The sequence below is a fragment of the Podarcis muralis genome, chromosome 9 (genome assembly GCF_964188315.1).
Source record: "Podarcis muralis chromosome 9, rPodMur119.hap1.1, whole genome shotgun sequence".
NCBI classification, from domain to species: Eukaryota; Metazoa; Chordata; class Lepidosauria; order Squamata; family Lacertidae; genus Podarcis; species Podarcis muralis.
Window position 1 is genome coordinate 45,594,810 of NC_135663.1, and position 24,304 is coordinate 45,619,113.

At 44.2% G+C, this 24,304-nt stretch overlaps 1 protein-coding gene across 4 annotated transcripts; it reads right to left on the bottom strand.

Moving 5' to 3' along the window:
* Positions 1-1,691: 1,691 nt before the first annotated feature.
* On the bottom strand, positions 1,692-23,858 carry MFAP3L (microfibril associated protein 3 like). Of its 4 annotated transcripts, XM_077934173.1 has the most exons (4): positions 23,443-23,854; positions 6,427-6,546; positions 5,923-6,333; positions 1,692-2,783 (listed from the first exon to the last, which is right to left on the bottom strand). In XM_077934173.1, exons 3-4 carry the CDS (start codon positions 6,203-6,205, stop codon positions 1,909-1,911), a joined length of 1,158 nt encoding a protein of 385 aa, XP_077790299.1. In that variant the 5' UTR covers positions 6,206-6,333; positions 6,427-6,546; positions 23,443-23,854; the 3' UTR covers positions 1,692-1,908. The 4 variants fall into 4 exon arrangements, with proteins under 4 accessions (XP_077790299.1, XP_028599180.2, XP_028599176.2 ...); XM_028743347.2 differs by lacking the exon at positions 6,427-6,546 and having other exon boundaries at positions 1,692-2,780; positions 23,443-23,858; XM_028743343.2 differs by lacking the exon at positions 6,427-6,546.
* Between the last annotated feature and the right edge of the window lie 446 nt (positions 23,859-24,304).

The window sequence follows — 24,304 nt, forward strand, 5'->3', positions numbered from 1 at the left end:
TGCTACAGTGATTGGCGCCTGTGGGCCTACATTATAACTAATCAGATATAAACCAGATCACTATGATTGTTACATCCTGCATCCTTCAATACGTTCACATAATTTATGCAGTCAAGTTATCCTTCAGCTCAAACTTGCCCAATACCAGGCTGCCCATAAATGCCAGTGTAGATTTACATTCATTGACTTCAGAGGTCTAATGGCTTCTTTCCAAACATCTGAGCAAATAATTGAATTCCCCTCCAAATTATAGATTTGCAAGTGCTGTTCCCATGTTACACAGTGACCTGCATTCACATTTCATTACAATTCAACAGTATTGTGCATAGGTTAGGGCAGCCTCCCGCAACCTGATGTTGTTAGACTACAACTCCCATCACCCCTAGCCAGCAAAGCCAGAGCTCAGGGATGATGGGAGTTGTAGCCCAACAACATCTGGGGACCCACAGGTTGAGAACTGCTGCGTCTAGTCCCTTCATGACAAACATCACCTGTAGAAGGTCCTCTCTTACACAAGGGGCCAAGTTCTCCTTTGCATGTGGCCATCATAGCTGGGGAAGTGGGCAACTGTGCTCCAGACTGCACTCATTGTTTGTATAAAGCTTTCTAGCTGGAGACAAATAGCCCTCTTCCAACGGAAACAAGTGGCTTAGTGTATCCTCCCCATGGAGCAACATTTGTTGGGCTCTTTCTTCCAAAGGAGCAAAAGAAGGACATTTCCCCCGCTCCACCCTCCCCCACTCCACATGCTCTAAATACAAATTGCCTGCTTTCAAATGAAATAAATTCATCTGACCTTCTTCTTGCTTGCTACAAAGCACTAGTAAATGGCATCCCACACAGATTTTCATTTGGCTAGGGAAATGCTCCCTCTTGAACAGCATTACAGAATCATGGGAGCAAAGTCACAAGAGACACGTAAGGGAGCAAGTCACAGAGAAGAAAAAGCCAAGACAGGCGGGGGGGGGGGGAACCTCTTTCCTGTGTTTCATAAACTGAGAAACATTTTAATAGTAGAACAAAACAATAGTTCCGTTGACTTCAGGAGCCCTGCTCCGAAGTCAAGGGTCTTTGGGGACCCAGACTTATAAGTCCTGTTTCCAAGCACTATACATGGATTCCAAGTACCCATCACAAGCAACGCTGACCTAAACAATTCTGAGGTAAATATTTTGTGATTTTTTTAAAAAAAAATCTCCTGAACATTAAAATGCAATTCATATTAGTGTAATAGCAATTATTCCTTCACAAACCTCCTGACTAAACTAAGGGCCGAGCCAGACTTTCATAGCACAATTAGCAGCTACATCAAGGTTTCCTCTTTCCGCATCAGACGTGTGGTGGGACCAGATTTTTTCCAGCAATGGAAACTTTTGCTGCTAAATGCTGCACATGCAGAGTGTAGGGAAGAGGTTCATTGAGGTTGTGGCTGGAGAGAAAAGGTTAAATCTCCTGGGTTCCACAAACCCCCAGACTCCCAACCCAAGTCGAAAAGTGGAGAATCCCATGTGTGGTATTTAAATTTAAAAACCAAAACACAACTAGGTGTGATTGCTAGTCATGCTAAGTGGGTACATACCATACATTTAAAATAACACGCTCCAAGAATCCAGAGAACTGTAGTTTGTTTAGGGTGCGGGGAATTGTAGCTACGAGGGGTAAATTTCACTTCCCAAGCTTTCTTTTTGGGAGGGGGCAGGGGAGATGTGCTTTAAATGTATGGCGTGTATTCAGCCGTAATGTCTGGTTCGACCCTCAGGAAGGAAGGGCCCAGTAATCCATACATGCAGGCTTTTGCTATGATAGTCTTTAGGTAAGGCTTATTGGCAAAAACATTATCCTTTTTGTTTTTGTTTTTAAAGAGTGCTCCGCCTAATATTCTTGCTATGCATAGATTTGAAGATTGTGTCATACATGGCTTTCGTAAACAGTGCATGTGTCCATGTTGCTTCCCAGAGTTGCCTCAGGAGGGTTCGATTCACTGGGAGGCTCTGAGACCGGCTCAGGAGGTTCTTCTGGCGCTTCGACAATTTCTTCCTCTTCCTTCTCCTTTTTAATTTCCAATTGTATACTGCCGTGTGACTGGTCATCCACCCAGTCCTTTTTAGCCAACGGGTGGACCGACACTTTTATCGCAATCTTCAGCGGTGGTTCGTGCAGAGAGGAAGCATCTGAGTCAGCGGTGAAAGAGTTGCTACGCTTTAGGGAGTTGGGAATCATGTACATCTCTTCCGTCTCAGCAGTCTCTTCTCCTACAGCTGACTGCCTGACAGAGTTCTGGCCCTGCTCTTCTAGCCCCACCACCTCCCTGATTTCTCCCATGATAGTCTTGCAGTTCATGATGAGAGGGGGCAGGGGGACACTCCTAGCCAGCTCTTCAATGTAGCGGGCAAACTCCATGGTCTTGAACTGCGTGACTTTGGCAAGTTCAAGGGTCTTTGCCGATGTGATGATTGGGATGCGCTTCGCAATCTCAAAAGCCTTCTGCAGCTTTTCTGCCCCTTCCGTCCGAAAGAAATCATTGATCGCTTTCTCGGTCTTCTTTAGGTGGCTGCTCATCATGCACAGCCGAGTGATGTTTAAGATCAAGACAATGGTAAATGCTACAAGACACACAATCATGTAGTAGACCCCCATATCTCCAGAGGTAAAGACAACCCTCAGAGTCACTGTGTTATTTGCTTGGCCATAGATGTTAGAAGCGACACACATGTATTTTCCTCGATCCTCAAATGACACACTAGTAATGTTCAGTTGCCCATTGTCAAAAATCCATTTCCCTGCTGGAAAGAACGCAAAAGTGATCAGTAAAATGCCTTTGTTTAAGCAAAGTAAGTGTCAGCAGAATTTTTTTTTTTTATTACAACCATGCACCAATGCTATCTGCAAATAACTTGGAAATAATGTTCTACAACAGTCCTATTTGGGCATTCTGCGTGCATATAGGACCATGAGAATGCAAAGACAGTGTGCTAAGCCTGTCCCCAAATGGCTATCCCTGCCGCCCTCAAACTTGGTGTGTGTGGGGGGGTGATCCTCCATGAATAATGGAAGCTCCTGTCCCTGCATCACATGACCCCTGCCCTCTCTCCAAAGCTGGAGAGTGGTGGGAGTGGGGTGGAGCTTACATATTTCGTCCCCACACACATATAGGGTTTACATGCAAGCAGAACACCCACATAGGTTTGGTCTCCACAATAATAATAATTGTTATATTTTATTACATTTCTATACGGGCCAAGACAATAACCCAAACATAATCCTGTCAGGATTGCTATGGTTTATCTTGCTCAGTGGCTAAACTGGCTGTGTGCACATTCTGGCACAGCAAGCTGTGATCAAAATAAAGGAAGTAAGAACAACCTTTGGAACTTTTAAATTCATCTGACCTGAAGGGCATCCTGTGGTCCAAAAGCCAATGCATCTTGTGCGAGTAAATGAAATTTAAGTGGTTTTGTAAGCAAGTTGAAACATGAACCAGTCTTCTAACCAAGGAACACAATTTAGCACAGTTAGACAAGGTTAAGCCCAGTAACATAAATAGACTCAAATGCACCTAACAGAGATTTTCTCATATACATTCATTTTTAGGCAATAGGGACGTGGGTGGCGCTGTGGGTTAAACCACAGAGCCTAGGACTTGCCGATCAGAAGGTTGGCGGTTCGAATCCCCGCGACGGGGTGAGCTCCTGTTGCTTGGTCCCTGCTCCTGTCAACCTAGCAGTTCGAAAGCACACCAGTGCAAGTACACAAATAGGTACCGCTCCGGCGGGAAGGTAAACGGCATTTCCATGTGCTGCTCTGGTTTGCCAGAAGCGGCTTAGTCATGCTGGCCACATGACCCGGAAGCTGTACACCGGCTCCCTCGGCCAATAAAGCGAGATGAGCGCCGCAACCCCAGAGTCGGCCAGGAGTGGACCTAATGGTCAGGGGTCCCTTTACCTTTACAGGCATTAAAACACAGAACTGGGGGAAGAGAGAGGTTAAAGCAACTTCTCCCACCTTAGGAAGCTGCTTTATACCAGGTCAGACTTTTGGTTCATCTAGCCAAGTACTGTCTCATCTGCCTGACAGGAGCTCTCTGGCAAAGGCGCTTCTCCTCACTGGTTACCCAACCTTTCAGGAATATAGGGAGCCTTATACTGAGACAAAGCAACCACCCACCTAGCTCAGCATTGGCCACATCGGCAGAAACTCTCCAGGATTTCAGACAGGAGTCCTTCCCTGCTGAACCTGAAGACACCAGGATTTGAACCTGGAACCATCTACATGCAAAGTCAGTGCTCCCCCACTGAGCTGCAACACTCACCCAATGCCAGAAACCGCAACATAACTGTTTGGGTTAGAGCAACTAGATGGGGAAAGAAACTGAGAGCAGAGTGCATGAGCAGGGAGCAGATGGGCAGAGAATGCTGATGGCTTGCAGTGGCAAAGGCAAGGCCGCCCCCTGTGCCCTTGCACGCCTTGCCCTGCACACCACAGGCAGTCCTCCTGCCTGTCACAGTGAGAGGTGCTTTGCAAGTGCTTTAAATAACATCACTGCAAATTGCAGGTCTTTTGAGCCCCAGCGGCGTCATTAAAACTCTAGCGGAATCGCTCAGAACACAAAAGCATGTGCTGTAAGCCTCCTACGCTGCTTCTGAAATTCTGTCCTCCACAGTTCAGCTTGTTCCTTCCTTTGCTTTCTTTGGGAAGAAAATGTGTAAACCCGTTTCTGCTGCACATAGTTAGCTGCACAGGAAGCGACTGCAGAAAACAAAACCTACTTCTTGCCCAGCCAGCTGCCCCAGGGCAGTCCACAAGCAAGGCTCTTCTCCCATGGCTGCTCTGCACCAGCTGCTATTCAAGGGGATTAGGAGATTTGAACTGTTTTGTTTTAAAAAAAGGAGTTTTAATTGTATTGTTTTAGTATTGACACAGGATCCTTTAGAGCAGGCATGGCCAAACATGGCCCTCCAGCTGTTGTGGGACTACAATTCCCATCACCCCTGACCACTGGTCCTGTTAGCTAGGGATGATGGGAGTTGTAGTCCCAAGACAGCTGGAGGGCCAAGTTTGGCCATGCCTGCTTTAGAGGAAGATGTGGGATCTAAATTTAATAAATAAATGAGATGGCGATGTGTCATACTCCACTTCCTTCAAAATGTGGCAAGCCTGCCTTGCTGCTCATTCTGCTGGGCACGGCCCTGGACTTCTGCCCCAAAGTCCTGCCCTGATATAGTGCCACTGAGCGCAGGTGCTGTAAACTGAAACATATTCCTAAAAACGGTTCTCTAATCCTATCGACCTGAACTGGTGCCGAAATGACATTCTATGCTCAGCTGCACTTTATTTACTTATTGGCATTGTCACACTGACCTCATCTTTGCTGCTGCCATCACTTTCATGGATTATTTCATTTTACTGTTTCTAAATGATGGTTTGTTATTATGTGCTTATGGTGTACAGTAGGGGTTGTGAACCATTTTTGGCCACCTTCGCCCATGACCAGTCCTCCAGGGGTTGCGTGCCATAGGTGACCATGGCCCAAAGTGGGAGAGACTACCCCACATTCTTCTTTGTACACAAAGGCCACAATCTATCAAATGATCCAGCTGATGACTGGGGAAGGAGGTGAGCTGAATTCCTATCAGGGTGTTGGGTTAGGTCAAAGGATTTAAACTTCTCCACTCAACTCATGCCCCATTTGTGCCACTGTTACAAGAAATGGTGGGGGACAGAGCAAAAAAATTATGCTTTGGGGGTCCTCATATATAGCCACCCCTAGTATACAGTACTTTACTTCATGGAAGCTGCCCTGTGAGGGAATTTGCTCAGGAAGGCAAGTGGGAAATATCTTTTAAAAATAAATATGTAACACAATAACTGTAGCATCTCATGTTTGCACTAGACGGACCATGTGTTAGCTCCACCGTTACATACCTGTATTCCCATCTTCCTTCAGCAAACGGCCATTGGAGTTGTACCACTTGTACTCGGGCCCCGGATTACCTTGAACGTTGCAGTCGATCAAGGCACTGTGACCTTCTTTGACTATAATGTGATCAACTCTGGAGACGACCACAGGCAAAGATCCTAAGAGCATATGAGTGTGGTTTAAAGTGCTGTTCGTGACATCTTCAGCAGCTGTCAAGACTGCTAGCAAGATGGAAAGGTGTATGGTAGTCCAATAGTACAAAAGGAGGTGGCGGCTGAACATGTTCATCTCTCTTCTTGTGCACTGCAGAGCAGACTTAAGGATGGGCCAGGAATCGTGTAGTGCACTGTCCTGAAGAAGCCACGGGTAATATTAACCTCGATCCATGAAATTTTAAGAGCCAAGAAAATAATACCCTGCAAAATAAGACAAGTAATATCAGCAAATGGGAGTGAGGAACATTACTGAAAGTGGAATAATATGTTCTTAACCAGTCCAGTTATGCCAACCTGTTTACACCATGAGTAGCCAATGTGGGATCCTCCAGATGTTTCTGGACTCCAATTCCCATCAAATTCAAGCAACATGGCCAATGGTCAGGGATGATGGGAGGTGTAATCCTACAACATCTAGAGGTAATCACATAAGCACATGTGTAAAAGGCTGCTGGGGGGGGGGGAAGATGCAAAAATATTTAAGCACACATGATTTTTGTGTGACAGAATGTAGCTAAGGTCATAGCTTATAACGCAGGCAGAGCCCTGAAACACATTTGAATTATTATAACCTTTTAGCAGTCAATTATCCAGCAAAAACCCTCTCTACTGGCGATGCAATTAAGGTTTCACTAGATCCAGAATGTAAGTTGTGATCTGTTCCATTAAAGCAGTGCAATGTGGTTGATATTATTAATAGAGCAACAAATCTATCAATAGTTGAGTCACGGGGGCAGAAAAGTCCAGCAATCCTTGGAAGCAGCTGTAGCACACTAGGACTTGAGAAAATGTGCCCAGGGAGTAAATAACCATCCCTCTGCTATTGCTGCCTTCTTGTATTAGTGTTTCAAGAAACACCAAACAGCTGATGTCCAGAGCAAGTGCTGTAAGGACCAGGAGGCTTTTCTTTCCTCCCTGACTGAGAATTGCCCAAAAGCAGAAACACCAAAGGGAATGGTCTGCATAAAGCTTCTGCAGAAATTAGGCTAGCCCAGTAGCTTCAAATGGTTAACAAGTCCGTGGCTGGTGAGGATTTCCACAGCCCTCAGTTGTAATCCTTCCCTTGATTGTGTCATGTAATGAAGAGTAGAAAGCATTATGGAAGCAAAATGTTGTCACACTCCCATTAATCCCAACACAACAAAGCAATGCTTGGCCACCTCTTTATGTGGTACTGTGCCCTGCAAATTAATTAATGCAACCCTTTATAATGACATAGGAGGCTCTAAATTTCATGAAGCCATGTTTTAAGAGTATCCAAACCAATGTACTTCTAAACAAGATTATCATATGCAACCTACAGATTTTGGCTTGGAAGGAAAGGCAAAACATTAGGATTTACTGATGCAGCACACAGAGGTGGAAGAAGGTGGTGCGGTGGGGGCGGTTCGCCACAGGTGTCATCACTGAGGGGGGGGGTGACATTTGGCCACGACTCCCAAGTTGGGGGAGGCTTGGGAGTCGTGGTTGCTTCTGGGAGGGGGGGGGAGCCTCCCCTGAGCTGTCAAAAGGAAGAGGGAAGGGAGGAAGGCTGCTGGCAAAGTGGCCCAGCTCCCTTCCCCTTCCCCTGCCCCCGTCCAGGAAGCAGCCCACCATGGGTGGCTCGCTCCACTCCCCATGGACAAGTTGCTCTGCCCCCATGGGCGTCTCACCCCCTGGGATGCTCGCCCCACCCTCATGGCCCCGCCCCCGGGTGTACAGCATGTGCTCCACTTCTGGCAACACATTGGGTTCAAAAGTTCACTGGTTAATGTGCAGTCTCAACGATGTGAACTCAAGACAATGACAGGCTAGAAAGGGTGATCGATAAGTCCCACTCATTGGTAGCTGTGATCTCTCTGGCTTTTCACAGTTTTTATATGAGCAAGCAATTGTCTCCAACTCTATGAGCCATTTATAGTTGAACAACATCACCTCTGGGATCTCTCCATCCCCATCCTTTTCACTAGTGCTAGCTGAATTATAGGCACTGAAACACACTCAACTTATATACTATGGCAGCATCTTCAAAGCACCGCACCCACCTGAAAGTTACTACGCCAAAATGCACGTGTGCATACCTTCTCTCACAATAAAATCTGTTTCTTCCCCTCTCCCAACTTCCCTGCAGCAAGCAGAAAAAGGAATATAGTATGATCTGATGTAGTACAATCCTATGCATTATTCAAAAGAAAGATCTACTGTCTTCAAGGGAACTTGCTTCCTAGAGAGAGTGTAGAGCCTTAGACACAGTCTAACAGTGTAACCCTCTTCATGTTTACTTGGAAGTCCCATTCTGTTCAATGGGGATCACTCATTAGTAAGCGTTCTTAGGAAATGCGGAGAACTGGTTAGGGGAAAATGAGAAACTCTGTCCATTCATTCCTACCTAGGAATGTAACTTACTTCTGAATAGACATGCATAGGATTATATTAGGCAGGGTCCTTTCCATCCCCAGTCTTACCAATCAGGAACAGCAGCAGGGTTTGTTTGTTTTGTCTCATTTGTTTTCCCCACCCCACTCCATGATGGAATACAAAAGGTACTGTATGTTTATCATGGGAAAATTGACAGGTATATTCAAATCAAGGCTAAACTTACCCAGGTACATATTATTTCATGTGCAGATAGTATTTCTCTTAGCAGTTGGCATGAGTGCATTCTTTGCAAACAAATCTGTTTTGTGATACTTATTACCATACACTGGACCTGCGGTCAAATTTGTTTGCTTTGAAGCCACATCACTCTGCCACATCTACAAATCACATGTTGTAATGTGCAAATGAAGCATTTAATCACTCCAATACCAGTTCTGGGTGGAGTGTAGATGCAATAACTTCTCTCATAGCAATCTGTTTCAGGCACATCATTAATTTTGGGGAAAGGACTGTATAATCATTTCTTTCATCTGCTCACAGATTCAAGTAATTTTAGTTATACCTATAGATATGGGCTGGAAAATCACAACCCAACAAACGCAACAGCACAACAAAAGTAAATTTGGATTTAAAATGAGCGATACTCTTATTTATTTCTTATGAGCTTGTGAAGTCAAAACAGTTTCTGCCTTCCAAGTTTATTGGGACATTTTTTGTCCTTGGTATTACATTTGTATAAGTTCCACCCTAGAACATTTACAGTGTAATTATGTAGGCTTGCATACGTCAGGTAAATTCCTGACATGTGCTGGTTTTTGGGTGTAAAAATGGTGTAAGGGGGGAATTTTGCCAAATCATAAAAATGTCAATGAGACTTACTCTCAAGAAAGTGGGATTGGGATTGCAGCCTCCATGTGATACTGCATTTCCTTATCAGCAGGGATTTGAATCTCTGCAGGACGGGGTATAGCCTAGCTGTGGGGAAAACCAAGCTGCTGTTAGCCTTCTTTAGAAGCAAATAAACTGAGGAACACCAAACCTACAACACACACCCAGTCTGGAAGCACCTTTAAAACACAAGTATCAGAGAGCTGCGTAATTACGAAATAGCACAAGGGAGGACCTACAAGCAGCAAGAACATTTTTAACAATTAAGTAAAAGTGGCACGGGAACAGGAAGAAGGCTGTGTTTGCTTTTCACAAGCAACGCCACAGGCACTGTGCATAAGTGCTTATGATACTCGCACAGCCACATTCCATGCAGCAACTGAAAAGCAATGAATGATTGCAATAATTGGCAGAGGAGTTGCATTTCGACAAGTTTTTCCAGCCAAATGAAAAGGTCTCTGTCTTATGTTATGCATTTCAAACCCTATTTGCAGTTGTTCTTTGTATTGTTTTTAAACATATGTTTGCGGTTTTTATATGCTTGCAAATCACCTTGAGACAGATCTGTAAAAGGCGATTTGTGAATTAATTATTAGTGCTACCATCATGACTAATAATAATTTCCCAATTTATAAAGTATTGAACTTTGAATATGGACTCTCCTTGAGAATATAAAATGTGCAAAAAGCCAACATCCTCCATCTCTCTAGCTATCTGCTCACTTGAGGAGTAGCAAGTACCAATGAAGTTAGCCAAGTTATCTTAGTTTTGTTCTTTGTGCATGGCCCCAGCAAAATCTTTCTTTGACTTGTAAATGCCTTCAGAATATGGATCGTAACAACAGGTCTTGAAACCAGAAGGTGTCGCCTTCATTTTCTTTTAATGAGCACAACTTGGAATATCCTTTGGCTACTATCAATGGGCAGAGCAATCTAGTATGAGTAGGGGAGGGAGAATTTGTGGTAGTAAAGGAGGTAGCCTGAGGGGAAAGAGGTATTCCAGCTGTAGGGCTTTCATCTCTCCCCAGCCCCACCTGGGGGCAAACTTGGGGGAACAGGGGAAGGAACACTGCAAAATCCCATGGCTCCCGGGATGCCTTCTTAGTGACCACAGGATTGTGCCCTAAATGTCACCACACATTACATTCCAACATTAATCATCCTCAAAAGGAGACCCACTGAAATCAATGAACTTAAGTTACATGTCTACTGATTTTGATGGATCTACTCTGAGCATGATTAATGCTGGATATCACCTATATGAATTGGATATCATATAGGATATCACCTATATGAATTGGTTATGAATTGGATTATGGATGCAAAAATCACTTTCGTGTTTGAATTTCCAATAAAATTATAACGCTCAAGGCACGGATAAGGGGGGGGGGGACGACTCTCAGCCCAATCCCTGCATTCCAGGTGGGTTCATATGGGAGCAGCAATCTTTGAATCCCCTAGGTCTCAAGCGTCTCTCTAGATATTGTTGACCTCCAACTTCCATCAGCCCCAGACAACATAGCCAATGGTCAGACATGATGATAGCTGCTGTCCGGAAACATTACTGGGGGGCGGGGATTCAGAAGCATGAGAGATTCCCACATCTGCAGTCCCCAGAGTTTTATATAGCATCTGAATCAATGCTAAGGCTGAAATAAAAAAGAAAGAGAAGAAAAGAGTAAAGTTCTTCCACAAAGAAACATACCGTACTTTTTCTGCATAAAAATGGTTTAGTGGACTTTTTGTGTTGAAATTTATCTGCATGCCTTTTAAACAATATTGCTCTGCTGGTAAAAATCTGGTAAACAGAAACAACACTGTGCAGCTGAGGTGAAGATTTTATATATATATATATATATATGCTTTCGTAGATTTTCACGGGTATAGGTATGCAGGTTTTGGTGTCCTCGGGTGTCTTCCCGTGTAAAAGTTGGGGTGTCTAGGCGACGTTTCGACGAGGTCTCACTCGTCATCTTCAGGCTGGTGCTTTCGGCTTCTTGTTACTGGAACAGAGCAGGATCTCAGTGTTTGAGTTCCTATAAATACTGTTGAGGGGTGTGGTGTATAGCCTCCAATGTTCTGGGCCGAGAGGAAGTTCCCAGGCTAGTGTGCCTTTTCTTCTTTTGTTCCTTAGTTGCTTGAGGGATATCTTGAGTGATTTCTTGAGTGATATCCTGAGTACCACTTAGGTGGGTCATTAGGTGTGGATTAGTTGCTAAAGCCTTTGTGTCTTGACCTCTTGAACTTTGTGAAGAGTTTTTCTGAGAAGATGGCTGTAGTTGTGCTCTGGCTTGGCTTCGTGTATAGGGGCGAGCTGTGGTTTTGTGGCCTGTGCCAGCCAGATCTGTGTAGGGATTGCAGGGGGGTGCAGCATCCGGAGGTGCCATCATGGTTTGGCTACTGGATGGTGTCTGTAATTTATCTGTGGAGAGGGTCTGGGTTTGGGTCTGGTGTGGTTGATTGGTGATGGCATTCTGTGTGCCTCTGGATCTGGTGTCAGTTTTTGTGGGGAGGGCTAATTTCCAGATGTCTGGCAAGCGGGATGTGTCGTCACGCTTGTTCATGTTGTGAGGGTGTTTCTCTATCTCGATGGCTTCCATGATTATTCTCTTGTGGTGATGTTCCATGTTAGAGAGCAATTTGGAATCTGCAAAATTAATTTCGTGTCCTGTTTCTTTCATGTGTTGGAAAAGAGAGGAAGTTTTTTCTTCTTTTTTGACGGCATTCTTGTGTTCTGCGATACGTGCATTTATTCGTCTGTTTGTTTGTCCAATGTACGTGGCTGGGCAGACTTTGCAGGGTATTTCATAGACCCCTTGGTTTTCCAACTGGATTTTATCCTTGGGGTTTCTGAGGATATTGGCTATCTTTTGGTTGGCGCAAAAGGCTGTTTTGATATTGTGTTTATGGAGGATTTTGCTAATTTTATCTGTAGTGCCCTTGATATAAGGAAGGAGGGCCATGCCATTGTTTTCTTCTGTGTCTTGGTTTTTGGGGGGTGTTTCTTTTTGGATTAGCTTCGTAACCCTGTTTTGCTGGTATCCATTGGCAATTAACACATTTGAGAGATTCTGTAACTCAGTTGTCAAGTGGTCTTTGTCAGCCAGGCGTTTGGTTCTGGAGATGAGAGTCTTGGCTACGGAGTTTATTTGTGCAGGGTGGTGGTGTGATTGTGCATGTAAGTAGCGGTTGGTGTGTGATTCCAAATTGCTCTCTAACATGGAACATCACCACAAGAGAATAATCATGGAAGCCATCGAGATAGAGAAACACCCTCACAACATGAACAAGCGTGACGACACATCCCGCTTGCCAGACATCTGGAAATTAGCCCTCCCCACAAAAACTGACACCAGATCCAGAGGCACACAGAACGCCATCACCAATCAACCACACCAGACCCAAACCCAGACCCTCTCCACAGATAAATTACAGACACCATCCAGTAGCCAAACCATGATGGCACCTCCGGATGCTGCACCCCCCTGCAATCCCTACACAGATCTGGCTGGCACAGGCCACAAAACCACAGCTCGCCCCTATACACGAAGCCAAGCCAGAGCACAACTACAGCCATCTTCTCAGAAAAACTCTTCACAAAGTTCAAGAGGTCAAGACACAAAGGCTTTAGCAACTAATCCACACCTAATGACCCACCTAAGTGGTACTCAGGATATCACTCAAGAAATCACTCAAGATATCCCTCAAGCAACTAAGGAACAAAAGAAGAAAAGGCACACTAGCCTGGGAACTTCCTCTCGGCCCAGAACATTGGAGGCTATACACCACACCCCTCAACAGTATTTATAGGAACTCAAACACTGAGATCCTGCTCTGTTCCAGTAACAAGAAGCCGAAAGCACCAGCCTGAAGATGACGAGTGAGACCTCGTCGAAACGTCGCCTAGACACCCCAACTTTTACACGGGAAGACACCCGAGGACACCAAAACCTGCATATATATATATATATATATATATATATATATATATATATATATTTGATGAAGGTCTTTTTTTTAAAAAAAAAGTTCACTTAGTTCCTTGCTTGGTTGATTTCATCTATTCTTTAGAGGAGTTCTGAGGGGCTTGTGAATACGACAGCTGCATAAATCATCTGGATTTATTTAGAAGCCCTGTTTATTTATGAGGGCGGGCAAGTCACTCTCTGTAGCTTGGTACACAAAGCTATTATTCCAGAAACAGCTGTATCTCTTTATTAGATATTTGTTTAACTCATTACAAGAATACCCCAGGCAATGACTTTGAGTACAGCTGCTTCTTCAAAGCTGCAGTGCATGTGGAATATATGCACGTTAACGCCACATATGTATCAGGCAGTTAAATCCCTCTTATTGTTAAGAATGAAGGAGAGAAATGCAAAATCAGGACTCTTAGGCTAATTCCCCCCATCCTGCAACCTCCCTGCCACACCATTTGCCTCCCCCCCCCATTTAACTGTTTCCAGTGTTTAATTTCCAAAAAAAGATCTGCTAGGGCTCAGGGCTCTGTTTACCAAAGCCATCCTCTGATCTGGAAGCCATTGCCCCTAATCCCTGATATGCAGGGGAAACTGTTTGCAGCCACTCAGTGGTTAGAGAAATACAATCTGCACCTGCTAGGGAACTCTTTCATCTATTCCTATTTCATATGCTTCCTATGGCTCAGCAATGCGCAGGCAACAACACCCTTCTGTTTTCCAGTGCGCGTAATGAATCAGCCATTAGTCAGAGACAGGAATAAGGAGCAAATCTAATTTTGTGTGCTCGTCCTCCTTGCTTCCTTTCCTAAAACAGAAGCAGAAGCAAGATCCAAACATGGAAAGCGGTACATTTTATTGCGTTCCAGGTGTCCAAAAGGGCTTGACTTGTTACAGGACAATAGTGCATTGCTACTAGGAAGAGAAAGACGAGGCTAAATTGTAGATCGTGCTTTAGGACGTGTATGCAAACTTATATCCCTTTATGTATACGGGTGTCTAGAGACTTTGGTAGATCTCATAGGATTTGCTAGAGCCATATCAAAATCAGTGTTGGAATAAGGCAAGCAGTATATTCTGGTGAGCTGTTGGACCAGGCCCTCCTCTAGAACAGGAGTAGGGAAACGTTTTCAGCCCAGTGTCCAAATCCTTTTCAAGTCAGCCTTCCAGGGGGCCACATGAAAGTGGTGCAAGGGCCAGATGCGAAAGTGGGAGGAGCAAGACATATGAATTTTACCTTTGTATGGTGAGTTAGTTTCTTCACACTTACACTTCCCTCCCTCCAGTCAAAAAAGAAACAAGGTCAGAGTGCAAGGACACACTACAGACAGGCAAAAACACGTAAGAAGAAGGTGCAAAGAAGCTCTGGTGATGGGTGTGGCCTGAGAGAGTCCCCATATACAGAGTGTATTCCAGGGGAAACCCTATAGTTTGCCATGTGAAATACAGAAAGAGAAAGACTCTCTCTCTTGAGAATGAATCCCAAAGTTCCTTACCTCCTGCATAGGCAAGAAGAATCAACAGGGCATGGAAACAAAAAAAGTCAGCAAGAGGGAGAAGAACCGTAAAAAATCAGGGATATTGAGGTTTCACGGTTCCTTGATAAGATTTATAGGTCCTGTTGGCCTCTGATCTCCAGAGTGTATGGAGCAACCAACACAAGATTCTAGGGACAGCAAACAGTGTCTAGAAAGTATTTGTCATTCCTGCATTATTACTATACATACTTGCTATTAACTCACGTCTGGCTATAGATACCTAAACTTAAGGAGCTTAAACAAAGGGAACAAACAAAGAACTAAAGGACACCAATCCATCCAATTTTTCAGAACAGCCATGGGGTTGGAGGAGACCTACTTGTGTAACGAGGTGTTTGGGCTCAGAAGTACTATCGACAGTCCCAGCTTAGTGATAATTTGCAATGGGTTTTACCTTGAGGCCATCTCTCCAAGTCCTCTGCCACTACTTCCCTTTCTCAAAAGCTTACCAGGGAGCAACAACAGAGGGAGCAGCTTTGTGGTAGAGCTCCTGTTAAGTTGTTGCTGCAGCTGGAATTATAGGGCAGTATTCAACTGAATAATTGTGTGAGTGGAACAACTTCCACAACAGGACCCTGCCCCCATGGCAATCCCAAATCTGATCCAGAGTGTTGGGGAATCTGCCAGAACAGAATTAGGGGGTGCTGGTGGCATAGCTGTCAACGTTCCCCTTATTCCCAATAGTATTCCCTTATTCCCAATAGTATTCCTCGCAAGGAAAGGGAAAAGTTGACAGCTATGGCTGGTGAGTGGAGACTGGAAGAAGTCCAATTGCGCAGACAGAAGTTGTTCCACTTGCACAAGGAGCTTAACAACAACAACAACAACAACAACAATAACAATAACAATAATAATAATATTTGTACCCCATTCATCTGACTGGCTTGCCCCAGCCACTTAGTGCTACTTTGAATACAACTCATTGTAAATACAGTCCTCAGCGTCTGTTGCCTTTAGTAGAATAACGAGAGCTACATTTCTAATGGTTTGTGTTGCAAGCATTCAAAACAGCATCCTATACTGGTCCTTATGTTGAGATGGGCACTGCTGTAGCAGAGCTGAAGGCCTAACCAAGGACTCAGTGCGAGGCCTCTCTGTCCTGCTACCCAGGCTGGGGTGGGAAAGGAAAAGGCAAATATTGCAACAGAAACTGAACCCAAGGGTTCAGCAAGCTCATCCCAAATTACAGGTTTGGGTGCTATCACTATTTCAAACGAAGGTGCAAGCGTATTTCTGACTTGGGCCTACAGGCCAAACATCCTTAATCAAACATTTATAATCCTCCTGGAGACTGTTCTTAAGGAACTTGCACACATTCTTAAAAAAAGCGATTAACTCCTTTTACAAGACCACAAAGTGTTACTATTGACAATAGTGTTACATTTCCTCAAGTTGTTTTTTTTAATTCACTGAACAGTTTGTAGTTCTCATAAAAGGTAATGTTTCAACATTACTCACAAAGGAGAGAGAACAAATCTGCACAATACCGCCCCACTTCCAAAGACCCATTCGTAGGCGGTGAAAGTGGAGGGGTGTGTCCAGGGATTTGTTTGGGGGTGGGAAGAAATTCTATGAATTTTTAATTTCCTGGGAGCAGAAGCTCTATACCCCACTTCTTATATATCTTTAGGTGTCATGCGAAACAATTCCTTTATAACCAGGCTTTTGGCCTTTAACTATCTGTGGGCTATTAGAAGTGAGTAGAATGTTTTTGTCTTTGTCCATGGAGTTTTCTTGGCAGGGATCCTGGAGTGGCTTGCCAGTTCCTGCTCCAGGTGGATCACGTTTGATCAAAACTCTCCACTAGAGTGAAGCTGAGGCTCCAATACTTTGGCCACCACATGAGAAGAGAAGACTCCCTGGAAAGACCCTGGTGTTGGGAAAGACAAGGAGAAGGGGACAACAGAGGACGAGATGGTTGGATGGTGTTCTCGAGGCTACCAGCATGAGTTTGACCAAACTGCAGGAGGCAGTGGAGGACAGGGGTGCCTGGCATGCTCTGGTCCTTGGGGTCACGAAGAGTTGGACACGACTAAACAACTAAACAACAACCGAATATTTTTAAAGGTTTCAATGTACCTGTGTGGGTTTTGTTTTTGCCTTGTTTGTTTGCAAGTTGCTTTGTGTTGCCTTGGGCAAGCTAAAGCAACAAACAAATTTAATCAATAATAGTAATAATTCAGTGTTGCTGTTGTAGCAGCAGTAGCAGCTCTCTGGCCAATTGCCATGTATACCCATAATGCTCAGTGGAATGACACTATGTCAGAAGGATAGGCTAATCTGTTAATTTCGGTACCAATCAGTTTCTCATTTTCTCGTTTTAAGTTCAGTTCACCACATCACTTTGCATTTTTAAAGAACTTGAAAATTCATCAATATTTTAGTGTGAATTTATCTGAACATGTTTGTATGCATCTTTTTATACTATATACACACTTTTGGAAATCAATTTCCTAACAGAGATATATTTTGTGTGTTGTTTTCACTAACATCTGCACACATTATCCTAGTATGTGCATTTTTGTACACATTACTTGCACTGCAAAATTCGGAAGTCTGAATTTTGAAGGCGGCTGTGTTTTGCTTCACATGCGGTTTTGAAAGTGCAAATTAGGTAGCTGTGCCTTTAAACACACACTCAGTTGAATTTCTTCCCAATCCTTAGTCAGTGTCGCTCCAAGTGAGGCTTTATGGAGGAACATGGCAAGCCCACTCTATGTTCGCAGAATTGCAGCATCTGTTGATCTGCAGTCTTCAAAATCTCCCTAAATTTCTTTCCATTCCCTACCTACACATACTTCTCCATACACAAATCTTCAAAAGAAAGGTTCTGAGATAGAACCTTCAACTCAGCTCTAATATCTAGGGCTTAAGGGCGTAGACCTATTTCTGTAAGCTGCATGTATTTTTTTTTAATTATCATTATTATTTATTTGATGTATATCCTGTCCTTCCACCCACAGGACCCCAGGGTCACATGTAACTACCAGGTGTTAATGAATGGTCTTTCCTCATTCCAATATCATAAGATAGATACAAGGAGGTTGATTACCAGTTTTGTGATTAGGACCAGTTTCTGAAACATCAGAAGCAGTTCATAAGCAGTTATTAAATCTAATCTGAGCAAGTTAATACTTGCAATTTTAGAATAATTGTTTTAATAATTAGCATGACAAAACTAATATATTTACTAGTTTTGAGGCTGCACTAGGAATGAAGGCAGATTTGGAACTCTAGGAAAGCAATGGACTTTGCAAAAGTACTCAGGAATCCTCATATAGTTTTGGGGGAATTAAGTCTTAGGGTGTATTTACACCTGTAGTAGCAATGCTGTTTGAAGTGACCTTTTAGCTGGAGATGGCCCAGAGCCTGAAGCTTCCAGGAAGGCCTCTAACAGGATTGAAGGCAGCAATGCTGTCATATTATTTGTCCCCCACCCACAAGCAACAAGAATTCATCGACTTGCTAACCATGAATTTGTAAGCTCTAGCTAGCTAAAACAGGATTGGCCAATAGCTGTTGATAGACCTGTTCTGTATCTTTTTAAACACAAAGCAGAGACATTTTCAACCAAAGCATTTCTCATGTGCTTGCTCTTTGCCAAAGGAAATGGCAACAATACTTTTCTATTTGTCGGAGCAAACACATTCAGAATACATACATGAAGAACACCCCTAACACTTTAATGTAAGGATGCAAAGTGGGTCATTTACATTTCATTGAGGTGAAAGAACCCAAAATTAATTAAGCAGCAGGATTTTTACACTCCCCCATATTTGCACACAGGCCTATGCATAATGCTTTCTTTTGAGTTATAAAATGAAAAGTTTTCACATTCTCCTCTGCATTTCATTTTGTTTTCTAGTTTTAGCCAAGCTTTTCTCTCAAGCTTTTCCTTGCAGACTAGGCCTATGAATGCTTATCTAAAATGATTTTATTATTTAACATGGGCAAAGACAGTACAGTCTCTTTTACTGAAGTGCCAAGGCATCTGGGAGAAACCCAGAACTTTTGGACAATAAAGCTGTTGTATACGGACACACTTTATCCAGTCCCCAAACATTGGTTATTACATTGTAAACAAAACACTTCTCAGCTCTTTTCCAACAAGGTATTTATAGTGAAGTGGCTACAATGGCTTTTTTATGAGCACAGTTTAATTGGGGCTAAATCTGAACAAAATCACAGCCGTTGCTAATATTTTATGAAAACCAAGGGACTGCAGGGACAGACTGAGGTTTATGTGGATCCTTATAATAAGAGATCTACAGTGTGGGTCTCCCACATCCTTGGCAAGAAATTTGCTTCACTTCTATAATCCTTTTTAAAAAAAAGTTTTTAAATTGTTATTTCATGTTATAATGTGTATAAAACAGAGATAACAATTATAACAACAGACAACAATTAAAAGATGAAAAACAAAACTTTAAAATAGGCACATAGAAGAGTTAAAATAAAAGTTCAAGTAAAGACTATCAAGATGATCAGGTATCAAATAGTTCCAGATCTGCCTGGTTTGTGACAAGGCTTGTCTTGAAAATTAAGGCTCCACTGTATATGCCACCAAGGAATGCCAAATCGTATAAAAAGGGTCTGGAGGTTCTAGTCCATGTCAAAATCTCAAATTATGTGTGATTTTCTTCATTGTAGCTATACTCCTGAGTGAGCAATACCAAGCATCCAGTGCAAGATTTGGGGCTGTTTTCCAGTGAGTTGCAGTGACGGTTTGTGCTGCCAAGATCATATATAATTCTTTTGATTTCTATAATCCTTGATCTGCAACCCCTAGTGGTGTCGTTGCCATTGTTTAAGAAATACACCGGATCTCCGGCTCAGCAGGATGGACCTTGCAATATCTATGGGCTGTAAGCAACTCTCTGACTTTGGAAAGATATTGGTGTGGGTCATAAACCAGGTCTACAGTTGCTGAAGAAGAGTAATGGCCTGTGTCGGCTACTTTACCTTGTCAGGTCCACTTCCTATGTGATGAATATGTGGGGAGCGGGAAAGATTAATAGCTGTGGCTTCCCAGTGAGGATGGTAGCTGTGTACTAATGTTCCGGAAGCAGCTAGGAATGCAAGCCCTAGAACTCATTTCTTACCACTTGGCAGAGTGAGGCAGCTGCTTCAGGTGGCAAATGTTGAGGAACGGGGAGCAGTGGCAAGGTGTTCAAGGACAGAGCTGTGTGTGTCACACAGCCTGCCTTGCATCCCTTAAACTAGCTTGCTGCTTTCAAGTAGGTGGAGGATGCTGCTGTGCTGTGTTGAAGTCAGAGTCCATTGCCAGTCAGGCTAGCTTTTGCATGTGGATTGGACACTGAGAGCAAAATGTCCCATGCCCAAGGCATGAACCACACGAACCCTTCTCCCCTCTTTTTTCCTGGGTGCAACCTGTAATTTTCCCTGCTGCTCTCATAAACCATGGCGACTCTGTGCTGCTTCAGAACTGCCATCAGCTCCAGCTTCTCAGATGCAATTTCTTCTTCACAGGTCTCTGTATGATTTTGTTCTTATGATAGATGCTCGCAATAACTCTTTAGTGCTTTTCCAAGCTCTGTGGGATAGGTAGATTGGGAGCTACTTGCTTTTTCAATCTATTGAGCATCTATGGCCTACAGTGTGGATTTAAGGGCTACATTGTGCATTGGGATTATACGGTTCTCTGTTCCTGCTCACGTTTTGCTTGTGGACTACTATTTGGGCTCAGCAGCAAGATATATATTAAATTTCCTCCAGTGTTTATCAGATGAAAATAGATACATGTAACACCAACAAAGTAAAGTGAGAGAATGGCTCATATATGAGACAGTAGATCAGTTGCGTGGGAAAGCTGCTTCCATGGTGATCCAGTGACTGGTGCAGCCTGTTAAGGAAACTTTCAAGTTATAAGTCCAATGTACACATTACTGCTACCTAGAAAAAATTGGAGAGGACATTGCTGGCGTGGTAGATTACCATGTGCCCCACCTTTGCTTAAATACTGTATAAAAATATTGACTGGGGATGGTGGGACTTGGCGTCCAACCACTTCCACAAAGCCTCAGGTTTGCCATCCCTGATGTAGGTGGGGCGATGCAGGAACAACCTTAAAGAAGGCAGCAATCACACTGGTCCAGCTCCCATGTTTACGGGAGCTAAAAACACGCTGGCAGCCTCTGTGTTCAAAAATAGGAAAGAACATATACCAAGTTAGACCAGTGGTCCATCTAAGCTTAGAACTGTCTGCAATATCTGAAAGGCATTTCCAGGGTTTCAGGCAGGAATTTTACCCAGCCCTACCTGGAGATGCCAAGAATGGAACCTGAGACCTTCTTCTGGAAAAACAAACAAACAAGCAAGCACCCACCCACCACTGAGCTAAAGCTTCATTCTCAGCTCCCCTAAGTTGAGAGAGAGATAACAAGAAATGTCTGTTTCCTTACATTAATGGAGAGCTCTGGCTGGCCACTATTGGAATCAGAGTACAGGCCTTGATAAACTTTGTCTAATCTAACAAAAGGCAGCTGCTTCAATCTCATTGATAAAAAAAATTATGTTGCACTGATGTACATCAAAAATGAGAACTCATATAGGCCAAGTAGATATTGTACCTCTGAAACAAAGAGAGGACATGACCTTGAAAAAGGGGAATACTTGTGGTTCTGGAATTGCAGCATTGGACAAGTTATCTTTTGTGTGGGGGGAGGAGGTTCTGAAAAGGTTGCATTTCATTCTCTGAAAGATCCAACAATACTATTGGAGCTTTAGAAATGTATAGTGTCACATGTGAAGTTTATATATTACAAATGAAATAGGAATGAGCTGGATGCTCTTGTCTGCTTTGTTTCACACGATTTCCCTTCATTGCAAGGTTTGTCCTGTTGAAGTGGATAATGTCAGGTTGCTATGAAAAGCATGAAACTGCATGGCTGCTCCTTTAGGCCATTTACAGTATCCAGATAAGCATCTTGTGGAACTATTCCAATAAGAAACACCTTTAATTAAAAGTGCTGAAAGATAGCAGACAGTTTAAATTAAATTCAAGGACTTTTGCAAAATCCCAATTTGAAAAGGTTATTTGCTTGCATTTACTGCTTCAGAGAAATGGATGAGAAATTAAACACCAAGTTCAAATTATCAACTCGGCATGTACTGTATTGGGCACCGAGGCAAAAGGAACAAAGGAACTTCAAAACACAGAGTGCAACATTGCTCTAGCCATGGCATCATACCCGACTCCAAGAATTACCTGATGGGTTTGTTTCTATCTCTCTCTTTTGCAACACTTTCATTGCGTTGTTATTCCACCTAACACTCCCAGGCAGGCATGAAAGAAACTCGCTCCCCAACCCCCAAGTCGCATACACACAGATTGCCATCAAAAGCACTCACTCCAGGCCTTTCAGCTGTACTTGGCCATTTCAGTATTTACTAAATAACCCTCCCTGAACATTTCTCTTTTCCTGGTTGTGCATGCACTATACTTTTAAAGCACACTGAAAACACATCCCCCCCCCTCAAAGAATTCTGGGCACTGTAGTTCACCCCTCAGAGAGTTACAGTTCCAAGCAACCCATAGCAAACGAGAGTGCAAGGAATTTGGAGAGGGCTCTGAGTGTGCTTTAAATGTGCCTTTTTGGCATTCCTTTACACAGCCTGAGACTAAAGAAACATTCCAAATTCATTGGTGTCAACTCTGATAGACCCCCTTCCCAGAAACAAGTGCTCCAAAGGAAACACAATATCATCCTTATGTCTAGTTTGTTCAAGGACCCAGTTCCTAGAAAAATGTCAGAGGTAGGTGAATGGGATTTGAGGTTCTCTCACTCACAAATATATCCACCAATGGTATCAAATCCAAGGCAATCTCTAGACTGCTAATGCTGTTTACTTTGGATGCTGGGAGACCCAGCTCTAAAAATCCTTAATTCCTTAAAAGAAAGGGATTGTGACTTAAGCCTGCTGGGCCTTTTTTGGCCTGGAAGTCCTTCTTCTTCACGCAAAATTCTGCATATGCTCAGATGCACTCTCTTAAAAAGTTTCATTTTCTTTTTGTTTTACTCCCATATGACTTAGACCAAATGAATCTTGCTAGCAATCAGAAGCACACATCCTCCTCTCCTTTCCCCTTCCTATCCCGTTGCCTCTTACACAACCACCCGACACACGTCTACTCAGAAGTAAGTCCCACTGAGCTCGGATTCGTTTCCTCCCAGGTAGGCGGCTGCATTAGCATGGAGATCGCCTGGAGCGCTTTCGCCCGAAGAAAGGCGGTAAGATCAATGTGACACATTAAATAGCTCCCTGCTCTGGCACCGCAGAAGCCCTGCCCGAGTCTCACGTCGACTTTCCACGGTTTCATCATCCCCATCAAAACCTGTTTCGGGCGCCACACTCCTACAAGTTGCAACAAACAGAGCGACCAGAGCCGTCATTCTCCTGAAAACATCACCTCTCTCTCTCTCTCTCTCTCCAACCACCCCCACCTCACTTCGCTAGTAAGCGTCAGCGTAGCTGGAAAGGCGATCTCTCCCCATCCCACCCCACTTTTCTTCCTCTCTCTTTTTTTACCTGCAAATCACCGTCCCGACTTTACTCGCCGCCACTGCGCCCGGCGATACGCCAAAGGGAATGGGATACAGGAGGGCTCGCAGCGGCGGCTTCCTTCCTGCCGTCCCGGCTTCTGGACCGCAACCCTTCTTACGAGCTCCGCCGCTGCGCCTCGAGCAGCTTGCCGGGCGACGCGTTCGATTTTGGAACGCCGGCGTGTCCACGAAGGTTCCACCGTGGAACGTCGGGACGCTGCAGCATTCCACACGCGCGCGCCCTGCGCGCCTCCCCCGAAAGCCGCAGCGCCGTCGCCGGCTCCCTCGCGCAGTGAAAGCGGCAGCCCCAGAACTCCCCGGCTTCGGCGTGCATAAGTAGGTCAGAGCGCCACTGAGCATGCTCGAGGTCGAGCCAAGCTGCTGTGAAAATGCGACTATCCTCCTCCTCCTCCCTCCTCTCCGTAGCCGCCGAAGGTCGCTCGCAGAACCTAGAGGGGGCACCGGGGGCGGGGGGGGGGCGGGGCGGAGAGAGGCTTAGCCACTAGGGAACACTACCCTTCTCCTGTAGGTAACCTTGGGACGGGGGATGGAGGAAGATGGCAGATCTCCGCCCAGCAACGTGCAATGACAAGGGATAACGCTGCACAATTCGTATCTGGACCGTAGGGATCCCCTGCAAAAGCTTCGAAAAGGGATGGTTGTTGTTTGGTTACTATTAAGCAGGCTGCCTTTAAATACAACTGCCTATTTGTTGCCGGGTTTCCCCCCCCCCCCTGCTGGGGTAAAGACTGCTGCCTTCACAGCACACAGATGTCTGTGTCTGTTTTAAATGACTGGTACCCAATAGGAATCAATTAAGTCTTTCTGAAGAGCTACTGGGATTTATT